This window comes from Pygocentrus nattereri, chromosome 4 (genome assembly GCF_015220715.1).
Source record: "Pygocentrus nattereri isolate fPygNat1 chromosome 4, fPygNat1.pri, whole genome shotgun sequence".
Lineage (NCBI taxonomy): Eukaryota > Metazoa > Chordata > Actinopteri > Characiformes > Serrasalmidae > Pygocentrus > Pygocentrus nattereri.
Genome location: NC_051214.1, coordinates 13,071,748 through 13,084,017, shown reverse-complemented (window position 1 = coordinate 13,084,017; position 12,270 = coordinate 13,071,748). Strand labels below are relative to the sequence as shown.

Here is a 12,270-nt window from a genome sequence, read left to right as displayed (position 1 = left end):
GATATTTACAAGTTGTGAATCTAATGCATGCTTAAGAGATCATCACATAAAAGTCATGGGTGTTAAAAGATGATCTGCAGCAGAGGTCACCAAGCCTGGTCCTGGATATCTACCCTCCCAACTCTTCAACAGTTCAAACATCCACTTCATAGTCATGATTCCACAAATGTGGCTACCTTAAAACAAGATGGCAAGCAGACCTCTACAGCCTCTCCTATGCTGCTCTGAAGTCTTAAGTGAAGGAAGAGACAGGCTCTTCTCTCTTATTCTCTTGAGATAAACACCTTGTGGCACTAAGGCAGCCTGATAGACAGGCAGACACAACATTTCACTTGAGACATCCAAGGAGACCAGAGAGGCGAGAAAAACAAAGCCACAAAAGCAACACATGAGCCTCTTTGGAACAGTTTCCAACAGAGCTGTCAGATTTTACGTAATCGCCAGGAGGACATCTTTTCACTCATGCTTTTCGTCCAAGATTTACCACAGTCCATTACAGACACAGGCACTGTGGAGAAACAAAGCCAGTTGAAAATAGCCTCCAAACAGATTAAAGAGCTCACTAAACCTTCTCAGTATTTACAGCAAAGCCTGTTTTACTACACAACGGTAATAAGAGGCTCAAGGATTCCAGTAAAGTAAGCACCACACAAATACGCAAACCATTACCAGCCCTCGTAAGCAGAAGTGGGCCTTCTTTATTCGACTCATCTCATCTGAAAAGTTATTTTACCATTTGTCCTCGGAAATATGTGCAGTGGCGCTTTAAAAATAAAATAGTTTAACTGATAAGTAGTCACCCATAACCTTACCACAGGTTTCCACTTGTGAGGTCAATTGAGACCTGCTATATTTTCTAATAGATGTAATGTATTATTTATTAACCATATTTGAGAAACATGTCAAGTGGTCAAGTTTGCATTTTTGGTAACACTTTCTATGAATGTCACGTTTGCAAGCAACTATAAACATTCAGAACACGTGATAATGCATTTATAAGGCGTCATAAACATGACTATAAATATAAATATGCATTACATGTCATAACCATGCTTATCATGCATCACAAATTCTTAACATAATGCATTATATGTACTGTTCATAACAAATTATTTTTAAGTTAATTAAGTTGTATTTGTCCACTCTAAGTAAAGTGAAGCGTACTGTACTAAAGCCTCCTCCCGTGTTAAGAGTGAAGCTTCAAGTTGAAGTATTTACTGAAGAATTTAATGAAACACTAAAATATACACAATAAACCACATTACAGCAAATGTCAGATTTTAAACTAGTGCTGCCTTCAGTGCTTTACTCAATGTGGGAAAGTCAACGTACACCACCGTTAGCTTGGTACTAACTTAACACTGCATATTCAATAGAATGCTAGCAGAAATGACCATTAGTGTAATGTAGTGTAGTGATGCTACAGAGTATAGGGTTCTAGCGCTTGACATTAGAACCAGTGAGGGAGCAAATTACAATGACAGGACTCTACTACCTTCCTTGCCTCTCCCTCTCCAGGCTTTCACTCTACAGTAACCTCACACTCAGTGTGACGTCAGAGGGTGTTCAGGGGAGGGGCTGATGGGTATTTGTTTCGCCGTGAGGTAATGTAACATTTAAAGTGAGAGCTCTGGTTAAGAAAAGCACACTGTAGCAATAATTCAAGATCGAAGATGTAGCACAAACAGCACTAGCGGTGAGAAATAAAATATTTAAAATCCCAAGGCGTAAATAAACTTTGTATTTGTCCTTACTTTATGCTCTCCAAGCTGGGACTGACAGTATAACATGTTATTAACACTACTTAGAATGCATTTTATTAACAACTAATGTATAATGAACATGGCACTAAAGTGCAATTCACTGTCTTTTTTTTTTTTTTCATTTTTATAAATATTTATGACCACGTTTATAACGCCATATGAATGCATTATAACATGTTATAAATGTGTTTACAGATGCTTATAAACATGACATTCAAAGAAAGTGCTACAGAGGGTTTTTTTCCTCCTTAAAATCATTACATTATATACTCATTTGCCATTAACAAACATATTTGGGGAAAATGAAAAAAAGGTATGTATACAATTCAGAGTATTATTTTAATTAACACATTTCATTGTATTCCTGGGTGAGGACCTGCCTAACCAAAGTCACTGGGAAGAAAAAAAAAATCTAAATCTTCCCATGAGGCTGTCAGGTCATTAGTCCCCAATATATTTTGAGCTGAACTGCAAAATAAAAATGCACATTTGGCACTAAAAGTCACAACAGAGTGTTTTTGGAGACACTGCGGAGGTACTCGAGAGAATTTAATGCATCTCTTTGAATGCTAAGCATGGAAATCCAGACGGCAGGTGAGAAGGCCTGAAGGGTGGTTGGAATAGATTCTCACCAAAAACTCAACAAAAATGTGTAAAAACATCTCAAGAGCTGTTGAAAGGTCTCTGTGACCCAGTCGGAACAGAGTGTCAAAGGAAGTGCGAGCTCTATTCATACAGCAACGAGTGAGCCAGTAGCTCCATGTACAAGCACACTTCAAAAGTACAAACTTAAATAGCTTACTGCAATCACGTTGCAGTATTTCAGGGGTATAATGATGATTTATGGGTTACGCTGCAGTATTTCAGTGGTACGCAGATTTTGTTGGCAGTGATGTTTTTTTTAAGCAAATTCAGTGGTATAATTATTCTGAGGGTTACACTGCATTATTTCAGCAGTATAATTATTTATGGGTTATGTTGCAGTATGTTAGTGCTTTAATGAGTATTTTGGGGGTCATGTTGCAGTATTTCAGGGCTATAAGGATTTATGGGTCCTGGTGCAGTATATGTAAGTGCTTTACTGATTATTTTGGGGGTCATGTTGCAGTATTTCAGGGCTATAATGATTTATGGGTCCTGGTGCAGTATTTAAGTCCTTTACTGATTATTTTAGGGGTCATGTTGGATTATTTCAGGGCTTTACTGATTATTTTAGGGGTCATGTTGCAGTATTTCAGGGCTATAATGATTTATGGGTCATGTTGCAGTATTTAAGTCCTTTACTGATTATTTTAGGGGTCATGTTGGATTATTTCAGGGCTTTACTGATTATTTTAGGGGTCATGTTGCAGTATTTCAGGGCTATAATGATTTATGGGTCCTGGTGCAGTATTTAAGTGCTTTACTGATTATTTTAGGGGTCATGTTGCAGTATTTCAGGGCTATAATGATTTATGGGTCCTGGTGCAGTATTTAAGTGCTTTACTGATTATTTTAGGGGTCATGTTGCAGTATTTCAGGGCTATAATGATTTATGGGTCATGTTGCAGTATTTAAGTCCTTTACTGATTATTTTAGGGGTCATGTTGGATTATTTCAGGGCTTTACTGATTATTTTAGGGGTCATGTTGCAGTATTTCAGGGCTATAATGATTTATGGGTCCTGGTGCAGTATTTAAGTGCTTTACTGATTATTTTAGGGGTCATGTTGCAGTATTTCAGGGCTATAATGATTTATGGGTCCTGGTGCAGTATTTAAGTGCTTTACTGATTATTTTAGGGGTCATGTTGCAGTATTTCAGGGCTATAATGAGTTATGGGTCCTGGTGCAGTATTTAAGTGCTTTACTGATTATTTTAGGGGTCATGTTGCAGTATTTCAGGGCTATAATGAGTTATGGGTCCTGGTGCAGTATTTAAGTGCTTTACTGATTATTTTAGGGGTCATGTTGCAGTATTTCAGGGCTATAATGATGATTTGATGTGTCATTTTGCAGTGTAGCCTTGGTACAATGATGATCTGAGGGTCATGTTGCAGTATTTCAGTGGAATAATTATTCTGAGTGTTACATTGCAGTATATCCGGGAACAAGGATGATCTGAGGGTCATGCTGCAGTATTTCACTGGTATAATGATTTTTTTGAGCGTCACACTGTAGTAAATCAGTGGTACAATTATGATCTGAGGGTCATAGTGCAGTATTTTAGTGGTATAATGATTGTTTTGAGTGTCACATAGTAGTATATCAGTGGTATAATGATGATCTGACGGTCATGTTGCAGTATATCAGTGGTATAATGATGATCTGACGGTCATGTTGCAGTATATCAGGGGTATAATGATGATCTGAGGGTCATGTTGCAGTATATCAGCGGTACAATGATGATCTGACGGTCATGTTGCAGTATATCAGGGGTATAATGATGATCTGAGGGTAATGTTGCAGTATATCAGAGGTATAATGATGATCTGAGGGTCATGTTGCAGTATATCAGGGGTATAATGATGATCTGAGGGTCATGTTGCAGTATATCAGAGGTATAATGATGATCTGAGGGTCATGTTGCAGTATATCAGAGGTATAATGATGATCTGAGGGTCATGTTGCAGTATATCAGGGGTATAATGATGATCTGAGGGTCATGTTGCAGTATATCAGGGGTATAATGATGATCTGAGGGTCATGTTGCAGTATATCAGAGGTATAATGATGATCTGAGGGTCATGTTGCAGTATATCAGAGGTATAATGATGATCTGAGGGTCATGTTGCAGTATATCAGGGGTATAATGATGATCTGAGGGTCATGTTGCAGTATATCAGGGGTATAATGATGATCTGAGGGTCATGTTGCAGTATATCAGAGGTATAATGATGATCTGAGGGTCATGTTGCAGTATTACTATTTTTAGTAGTAATTTTTGCTAAATTCTGCACAGTTTTGCAAGCATGTCTGAATTATTTGTTGTGATTCTGATTTATTGTGTTGAGTTAACGACTCAATACTTTTGTACTTCTACTCAAGTTGCTTTTTGAAAAGGCACGTCTACTTTTACTTGAGTCAATAATTTACCCAAGTGTTAATACTTGAGTATTGGTTTAGGCCAACCTACCCACCTCAGTTACTCACAAATCTGAGCAACATTTTACAGTCCTGCTAAAACATAAATCTGGTGTTCTCCTGAATTGTTCTCTTGTATATTTCCTTTTTATTCCAATAATGAAATGTTACAAATACTCAGTGATTTTAGAATGTACATTAGAATATGGCATACTGAGTACCCATGCACATCCCTGCTATCTAAAGAGAGATCTGCAGCTCTTTGTACTTTAAAATTTAGGTCCAAATCACTGAAGAACAGAGGCACTATAAGGAAAAACCTGGTTAATTATACTACAAAGATGAATGCCATCCCCTGTGATCCATTTGAGGATGATGCAAAGTTAACAAGGGGGCTGTAATTTGTTCTTTGATACATAAAAAGGCTACCTTTCTTCCCTCATACATATATACCCATTGCATGTTACCTGGGGGTCTATACAGAGTCTAAACTAACAGAGGAAAGGTTCTGCAAGAAGAACAATACATTATGGTGAAATTTGATTTCCAACCAAAAAAATAAATAAATAAAAAAAATTTAAAAAATAGGTCAAAGTATGCCAAATTGAGATTGCTCAAACCTATAGATAACTGCTAGGTCTTTCACTTCTTGATTTTCAAACATCAAGAAAAAAAAAGAGGTTCAGAACATACAGCTTAAAGAAATCCATTAAACAGAATATATGAAAGCGTTTTGCTCTAAACACATTTAAAGAGCCCCAAACCAGCCCCCAAGATGTTTCTTAAAACAGAAACACACTCGTTTGAGCAGGGAAGGCTGAGTGTGTCACTTTGTGCCTCTCAAGTCGCTCCTTCATTGTTCACATCTTCTATTCAACCTTTCAATCAGTCCCTCCATTTCCCTCCTCCCTCTCTCACATTCGCAGATTGACAGGCCTAATTATTTTCACATTAACCTGAAAATTTCTGTTTCCTTTCAACTAGTCCATTAAAGCTGCCGCTCTGTAGTTATTCTGTCCTTCACAACACTGACATCGAGTTTGCGCGTGTGTGTGTGTGTGTGTGTATGTGTGTGTGTGTGAGAAGGGGCTGACAGAGATGCTGGATGGGTGTGATGGAGTACGGGAGAGAGGCTGATTTGGTTTGGCCATCAGTGAACAGATGACGGCCTAATTACTGACCCACTTACCCACTGCTGTCCCACCCAAAACTACCCCAGCAACAACAACAAAAATACAGAAAGAGAGAGAGAGAAAAAGAGAGAGACAGAGAGAGAAGGGCAGACGGAGAGAGTGCAAGAGAAAGAGAGAGAGAGAGAGAGAGAGAGAGAGAGAGAGAGAGAGAGAAGGGCAGACGGAAAGAGTGCAAGAGAGTGCATGAGAAAGAGAGAGTGAGAGAGAGAGAGAGAGAAAGAAAGAAAAAGACAGGGGAAAGAAAGAAAGAAAGAAAGAAAGAAAGAAAGAAAGAAAGAAAGAAAGAAAGAAAGAAAGAAAGAAAAAGATGGGGAAAGGAAAGAAAGAAAGAAAGAAAGAAAGAAAGAAAGAAAGAAAGAAAGAAAGAAAGAAAGAAAGAAAGAAACTACAGGCAAAAGAGAGACAGACACAGGAGGAAAAGAGAGAAAGAAAGACAAATACACAAAGAAAGAAAGAAAGAAAGAAAGAAAGAAGAGACTACAGGCAAAAGAGAGACAGAGACAGGAGGAAAAGAGAGAAAGAAAGAAACAGACATACACAAAGAAAGGGAATGAGAGAAAGAAAATAAGGGAATGAGAGAAACAAAGAAACGAAAGAAAAGAAAGGAAAAGAAAAGAAAGAAAGAAAGAAAGAGACAGAAGATGGAGGGAAGGAGAGCAACAGTGAGGAAAAACTAACAGAAAAAGAGAAAACGAAGAGAAAGTGAGAGTGTGTGAGTGAGTGAGGAGAGAAAAAGCATACAGGACTTTCTACACTATAAAATTATACTTTTTGAAGAAATTCCAAAATTTACCTAAAAATATTTCAGTCAGAAACTGAAACAATTTCGTAAAAATATGTTAAAATTACTCAAAAACACCATCAGCTACACACACAGAGCAGAATTAGGCCAGTATACGTTCATTATGAAGATACAAAAAAAAAAAAAAGATGTCAAATTTTAGAAGCACTTAAATACTAGTGACCTTCACTCATATCATCATACAGCTTTGCACTGCAGAGAGTTCAGCAAAGACAACAGCCCCCTCACTACACACTAACACTCACTAACACTAGGTCTACACAGCAGGTAAAAGTGGCCCAAATCCGATCTTTTTCTCCACATGTAACACAGACGTGCGTCGGTGTGAACAGTAAAAACACATTGAATCTGACGTTTTCAATTCAGACTTGAGACATTTTCATATGTGGTACATAAATCTGATGTGTATCTGCTCTGCGGCAATGAGACTCTGAACAGCCAGATCAGAATTCATGTCACTTTCATGTCAGTCCAACTCATTTGTCATAATTTCGCGCTGCTGAAACATTTAGGCTGATACTTCTATATAAAAATTAGAAGAGACTCATCACAACTGCTCAGTGTTTAAAGAGGTTTCAAATGAAAAGGCCACATGCAGCTGGAGGAGACCGAGGCTGCAGGGTCATAAAAGGAACCATCGAACCAAAGAACTACGGTGAACTCGTACACACTGTGGGTGTGGATTGGAACCTCATAATTCCTCCTGCGATGCTGGCAAACATGAAACTGAACCCTCTGGGAGCGCCAAGCGTTCGCTGCCCGTCATGACTGTTTACCTCTGGACGAGCACGACATGTGAAGCATTGTTCTTCTGCACATGCGGGGCAGTTTAGGAGCTGCTCTGTTCAGACTGATGTCTCATACACATCACATTTAAAAGATAATGTGAACAGCCAAACAAAATACAAAATATCAGATTTGGGCCACTTTTGCCTGCTGTGTAAACGTAGTCTAACACATAGTCACACACACTAACACATGCAGTGACACTCAACAAAACCAATCTGATCAGAATGAACCAAATTACACAACATCTGAGAGAATCATACACAGACTACACACACAGGCAGGTTGCCAGGACGGTGCAGCAGAGTACCCGAGCACACTGACTGATCTGAAACTGAGGACCACCCTGATGAGGTACAGACTCCGTCAGCACGGTCTGACTGCAGATCCTCACTGACTCAGGAAAAAAGACCACCCCAGCAGAGCGAACAGAATAACACAGAGACAGAGCTGCACTTCCTGAGATCAGCCAAGAATTATTTACAATAACCAATAACACACATTACCCCATTTAACAGCCTCTACAGAGAAACCACGCAACTCACAGCTCAGCAAGGCCTGACCCGACAACACAGGAAAGAGAGACACACAGAGAAAAAGAGCAAAAGAAAGACACAAAGGAAGAAAGAAGAGGGAGAGAGAGAGAGTGCAACAGAGAGAAAAGGAAAGGAAAAGAGTGAGAAAAGACAGAGAAAAAGGTAACAGAGAGAGAGAGAGAGAGAGAGAAAGAGAAAGAGAAAGAAAGAGAAAGAGAAAGAGAGAGGGGGGGGGCATAGGGAGTGAGACTGAGAGAAAGCGAGACACACAGAGAAAGTGAGAGAGAAACATAGGGAGTGAGAGAAAGAGAGAGAAACATATAGGGAGTGAGACTGAGAGGAAGTGAGAGACAGAGAAAGAGAGAGAGAAACATAGGGAGTGAGACAGAGAGAAAGTGAGAGAGAGAGAGAGAGAGAGAGAGAGAGAGAGAGAGAGAGAGAGAGAGAGAGAGAGAGAGAGAGAGAGAGCGCGAGCGAGAGAGAAACAGAAAGGGAGTGAGACTGAGAGGAAGTGAGAGACAGAGAGAAAGAGAGAGAAACAAAGGGAGTGAGAGAGAAAGTGAGAGACAGAGAGAGGGAGAGACAGAGAGAAACATAGGGAGTGAGACAGAGAGAAAAAGAGAGAGAGAGAGAGAGAGAGAGAGAGAGAGGGGGGGGGGCGGGACATAGGGAGTGAGACTGAGAGAAAGCGAGACACACAGAGAAAGTGACAGAGAAACATATAGAGAGTGGGAGAGAAAGTGAGAGAAAGAGAGAGAGAGAGAGAAACAAAGTGAGTGAGTGAGTGAGTGAGTGAGTGAGTGAGTGAGTGAGAGAGAGAGAGAGAGAGAGAGAGAGAGAGAGCTAGAGAGAGAGAGAGAGAGAGAGAGAGAGAGAGAGCTAGAGAGAGAGAGAGAGAGAGAGAGAGAGAGAGAGAGAGAGAGAGAGAGAGAGAGAGGGAGAGAGAGAGTGAGCGAGAGGGGTAGAGAATCCTGAGTCTGATGAAAGCAAGTAATTACAGTGATAACAAAAGCAAACACTTAGGGCTGAGCTCTAAAGGCAGGAGGGTGAGACACTTCCAGCACCGTTTCTTTGTGTTTCATCATTCACATTAATGCAAATGTGCCCACTTTTTGGTCCATTTTCACTTAGAAGTGTTGTAAATCGATAACAGCAGGCACCTCGCAAAGTCACAATGATACAGGAAGTACTCAACAACATTAGATCAGATGGAAAGAGGTTAGGCCCTCCATAAATAATATTTCTCACGATACAGATTCAAGAAATAGTTTGGCAAAAAAACTGAACTGACCATTTTTGCCCTTTACTACACAAAATGTATGTCTGACAAAACAGAACAGTGTGTCCAGCAGCGCTGCAACAAATGGCTAATTTAAGAGTCAAATAATCTATTGACATGAACAATAAATTCTTCGGATTATGAATCAATTACCAAATAACTCTTATGTAGCTATTGGCTTTAAATTTAAAACTTTGAGATTGTTTTTATGCATTTGCTAACCAACAATGAGGATGAATAACCTATTCAAAGTATTACTGTTTTAATGACTTTTCTTGCTAATACAAAAGATAAATATAGCTCCATTTTTTTCCTGTTAAAATTGAAAACCAGAGGTGGACAAAGTACATAAATCATGTACTTGAGTTAAAGTAGCGATACCCAAGGTGAAATATTACTCCAGTAAAAGTAGAAGTTCCTCACTTTAGACCTCCACTTGAGTAAAAGTAGAAAAGTGTTTGCCTTCAAATGTACTTCAGTATCAAAAGTAAAAGTACCAAAAGATGAATCAACTTAATGCCACTTTATTTTATATTGCATCTGTAGGTCTCTGTATCTCATACACATAAACTAGCAAAAATAAATTTACTATAAAATGAAAGTGTTCATAGGCACATAGGCAATAGTTACATATTTCTATATTGTGGTCCATTTACGCAAAGTTGGGTTAGTTCCATCATTTATGTTGAATAGACTCTCCCAAAATTTTATGCTGGTGCACTGACGTTGAACTGTGTGCTGCACTGTGTCGGGATGTCCCACAGGTCAAAACAAGCTCTAAACAAAGTGACCGCTGTGCCCTGATTGGTGTGCTGCTTTGCGCTTCTTTCGTTTTGACATGTTACATTTTTATGCACACAAGTCAAAAGAAACAACGGATTTTGCAAAATGTAAAAAGTACGATATTTGACTTTGAAATGTAGTGGAGTGAAAGTAAACAGTTGCCCAAAATAGAAATACTTCAGTAAAGTACAGATACATAAAAAACTACTTAAGTACAGTAACCACTTACATTTACTTAGTTACTGTCCACCACTGTTGAAAACCAAGGGCGTGCAAAGTATCAGTGATAAAACATAAAACTAAATCAGTTTTCCTTTAATCAAGTAAATAAAAATGATCTATACTGAAATGTTAAATTCACACAGGGCTTTGTGACCTGTGTAGACAGACAGCTCCTAATCTAATCTAATATTTTATACTAACATTAAAACCTTATTCTCTGTTCATCCTGCTCTTTTGTTATTGTTTACCATCCAGTGTTGACCAGAAGAGGAAGCGTTCTCCTTTTGTCTTTGTTCCTCTAAAGGTTTCTTCCTCTTGTTTTTAGGGAGTTTGATCCTTGCCGCTGCCACCACTGGCAAAGCTCACAGGGGGTAAAGCACTATACAAATAAACTCTGACATAAATGCTACATGCTACTTTCTGAGCTCCTGTGAGAGGCTCTCTCTCATCTGAGAGCAGATACTCCCTGCTGCAGAGGAAAAGCGCTCTGATGGAGTAGATGGGAAGGCCTTGTTTGTGGCAAACTTCTCTACTAACAGTTAAATTTGAACGACTTTGTGTAAACCGTTCATTTCGATGGTAACTATTCATCCAGAAACCTCCAGAAACCTCCTGAAACTGTGAGTGTTCGCAAAATGTTCATGGAAAACAGTAAACTCTTTGCCCAATTTGACCGAACCGGTAGCCTCGATGTTAGGACGACGATGCAGCGTTTAAAACTTTGACTGTTATTTAAAACTCTGACTGTTACTGCAACAGAGGATTGTTGAACTTTTACCTACAAATCTGATTCTGCTATGGAGCCGTAACAGAGCAGGATTTAGGCATTCAATATGTACAACGTTAACTGCTGTGCATGTGTTTCCATTACTTGTTAGCTCCATTAGCTCTCGAGCAGTTCGAGTGCAACTAAACAAGCAAGAAGCATACCGTGCCAGGTTGATGCAGGGGTCTGTAAGCGTGGCTGAGGAGTTGAAGTATTCACGGGCGGAGGCCAGCACCAGTTCCACACTGCGGGTGTACGCCACACGAGGTGTGGCTTTGCCCCTGAACGCAGCACTAACCGGGACGTCCTGAGACACGGCGCTCCGTTGCATCAGCTGACCTGCCAACTTCACGTTCTCCTCACGACCAGAACACAGCAGACTCTCCACAAAAACCTACAGAGAGAGAGAGAGAGAGAAAAAAAAAGAGAGAGAGAGAGAGAGAGAGAGAGAGAGAGAGAGAGAGAGAGAGAGAGAGAGAGAGAGAGAGAGAGAACTGCTGTGGGGACTTGACTGCATTTAGACCCAAGAGTATCAATGAGGTCAGGTACATTGGCGCTTGGTTCTGGATCACTCCAGCAAATCCCAAAGGCTGAGAATGCAGATCCACTGCTCCACAGCTCAATGTTGGGGTCCTTTGTACCCCTCCAGCGGAGGTCTGGCATTGGGCATGGTGACCTTAGGCTCATGTACACCCGCTCTAGAGCACCCCATTCTATTAGCAATGCTGTTCTTTCACAAATATGTGATATTGGATCATTTTCCACAGTAAACAAATGACCAAGTACAATATTTTTGTGTCATTTCTTTAACTGGGTTCTCTTTACTTTTAGGATTTGTGTAAAAACCTGATGTTGTTTTAGGTCATATTTATGCAGAAATATAGAAAATTCTAAAGGGTTCACAAACTTTCAAGCACCACTGCACATAATTAAAACAGAAAAACTGCACAGGCTAAAACTGCAATAACTATGGACAAACATATGATCTGCAGCCAAACTACTAACCCTTTAAAACTCCCGGTTTATTTTATACAAGGGCTTATTATTCAGTAACTACAGGGAATCCAAAGCAAACTAAT

The 12,270-nt window shown here is 39.6% G+C and overlaps 1 protein-coding gene across 1 annotated transcript in view; it reads right to left on the bottom strand.

Annotated features, from left to right (window-relative positions):
• The window catches only part of nbas (NBAS subunit of NRZ tethering complex), a 337,358-nt gene that overhangs the window by 191,984 nt on the left and 133,104 nt on the right, over nt 1-12,270 (bottom strand). The window contains exon 30 of the mRNA XM_037537972.1: nt 11,356-11,585. Within this exon, the coding sequence (XP_037393869.1) occupies nt 11,356-11,585 (230 nt within the window). The remainder of the gene's footprint in view (nt 1-11,355; nt 11,586-12,270) is intronic.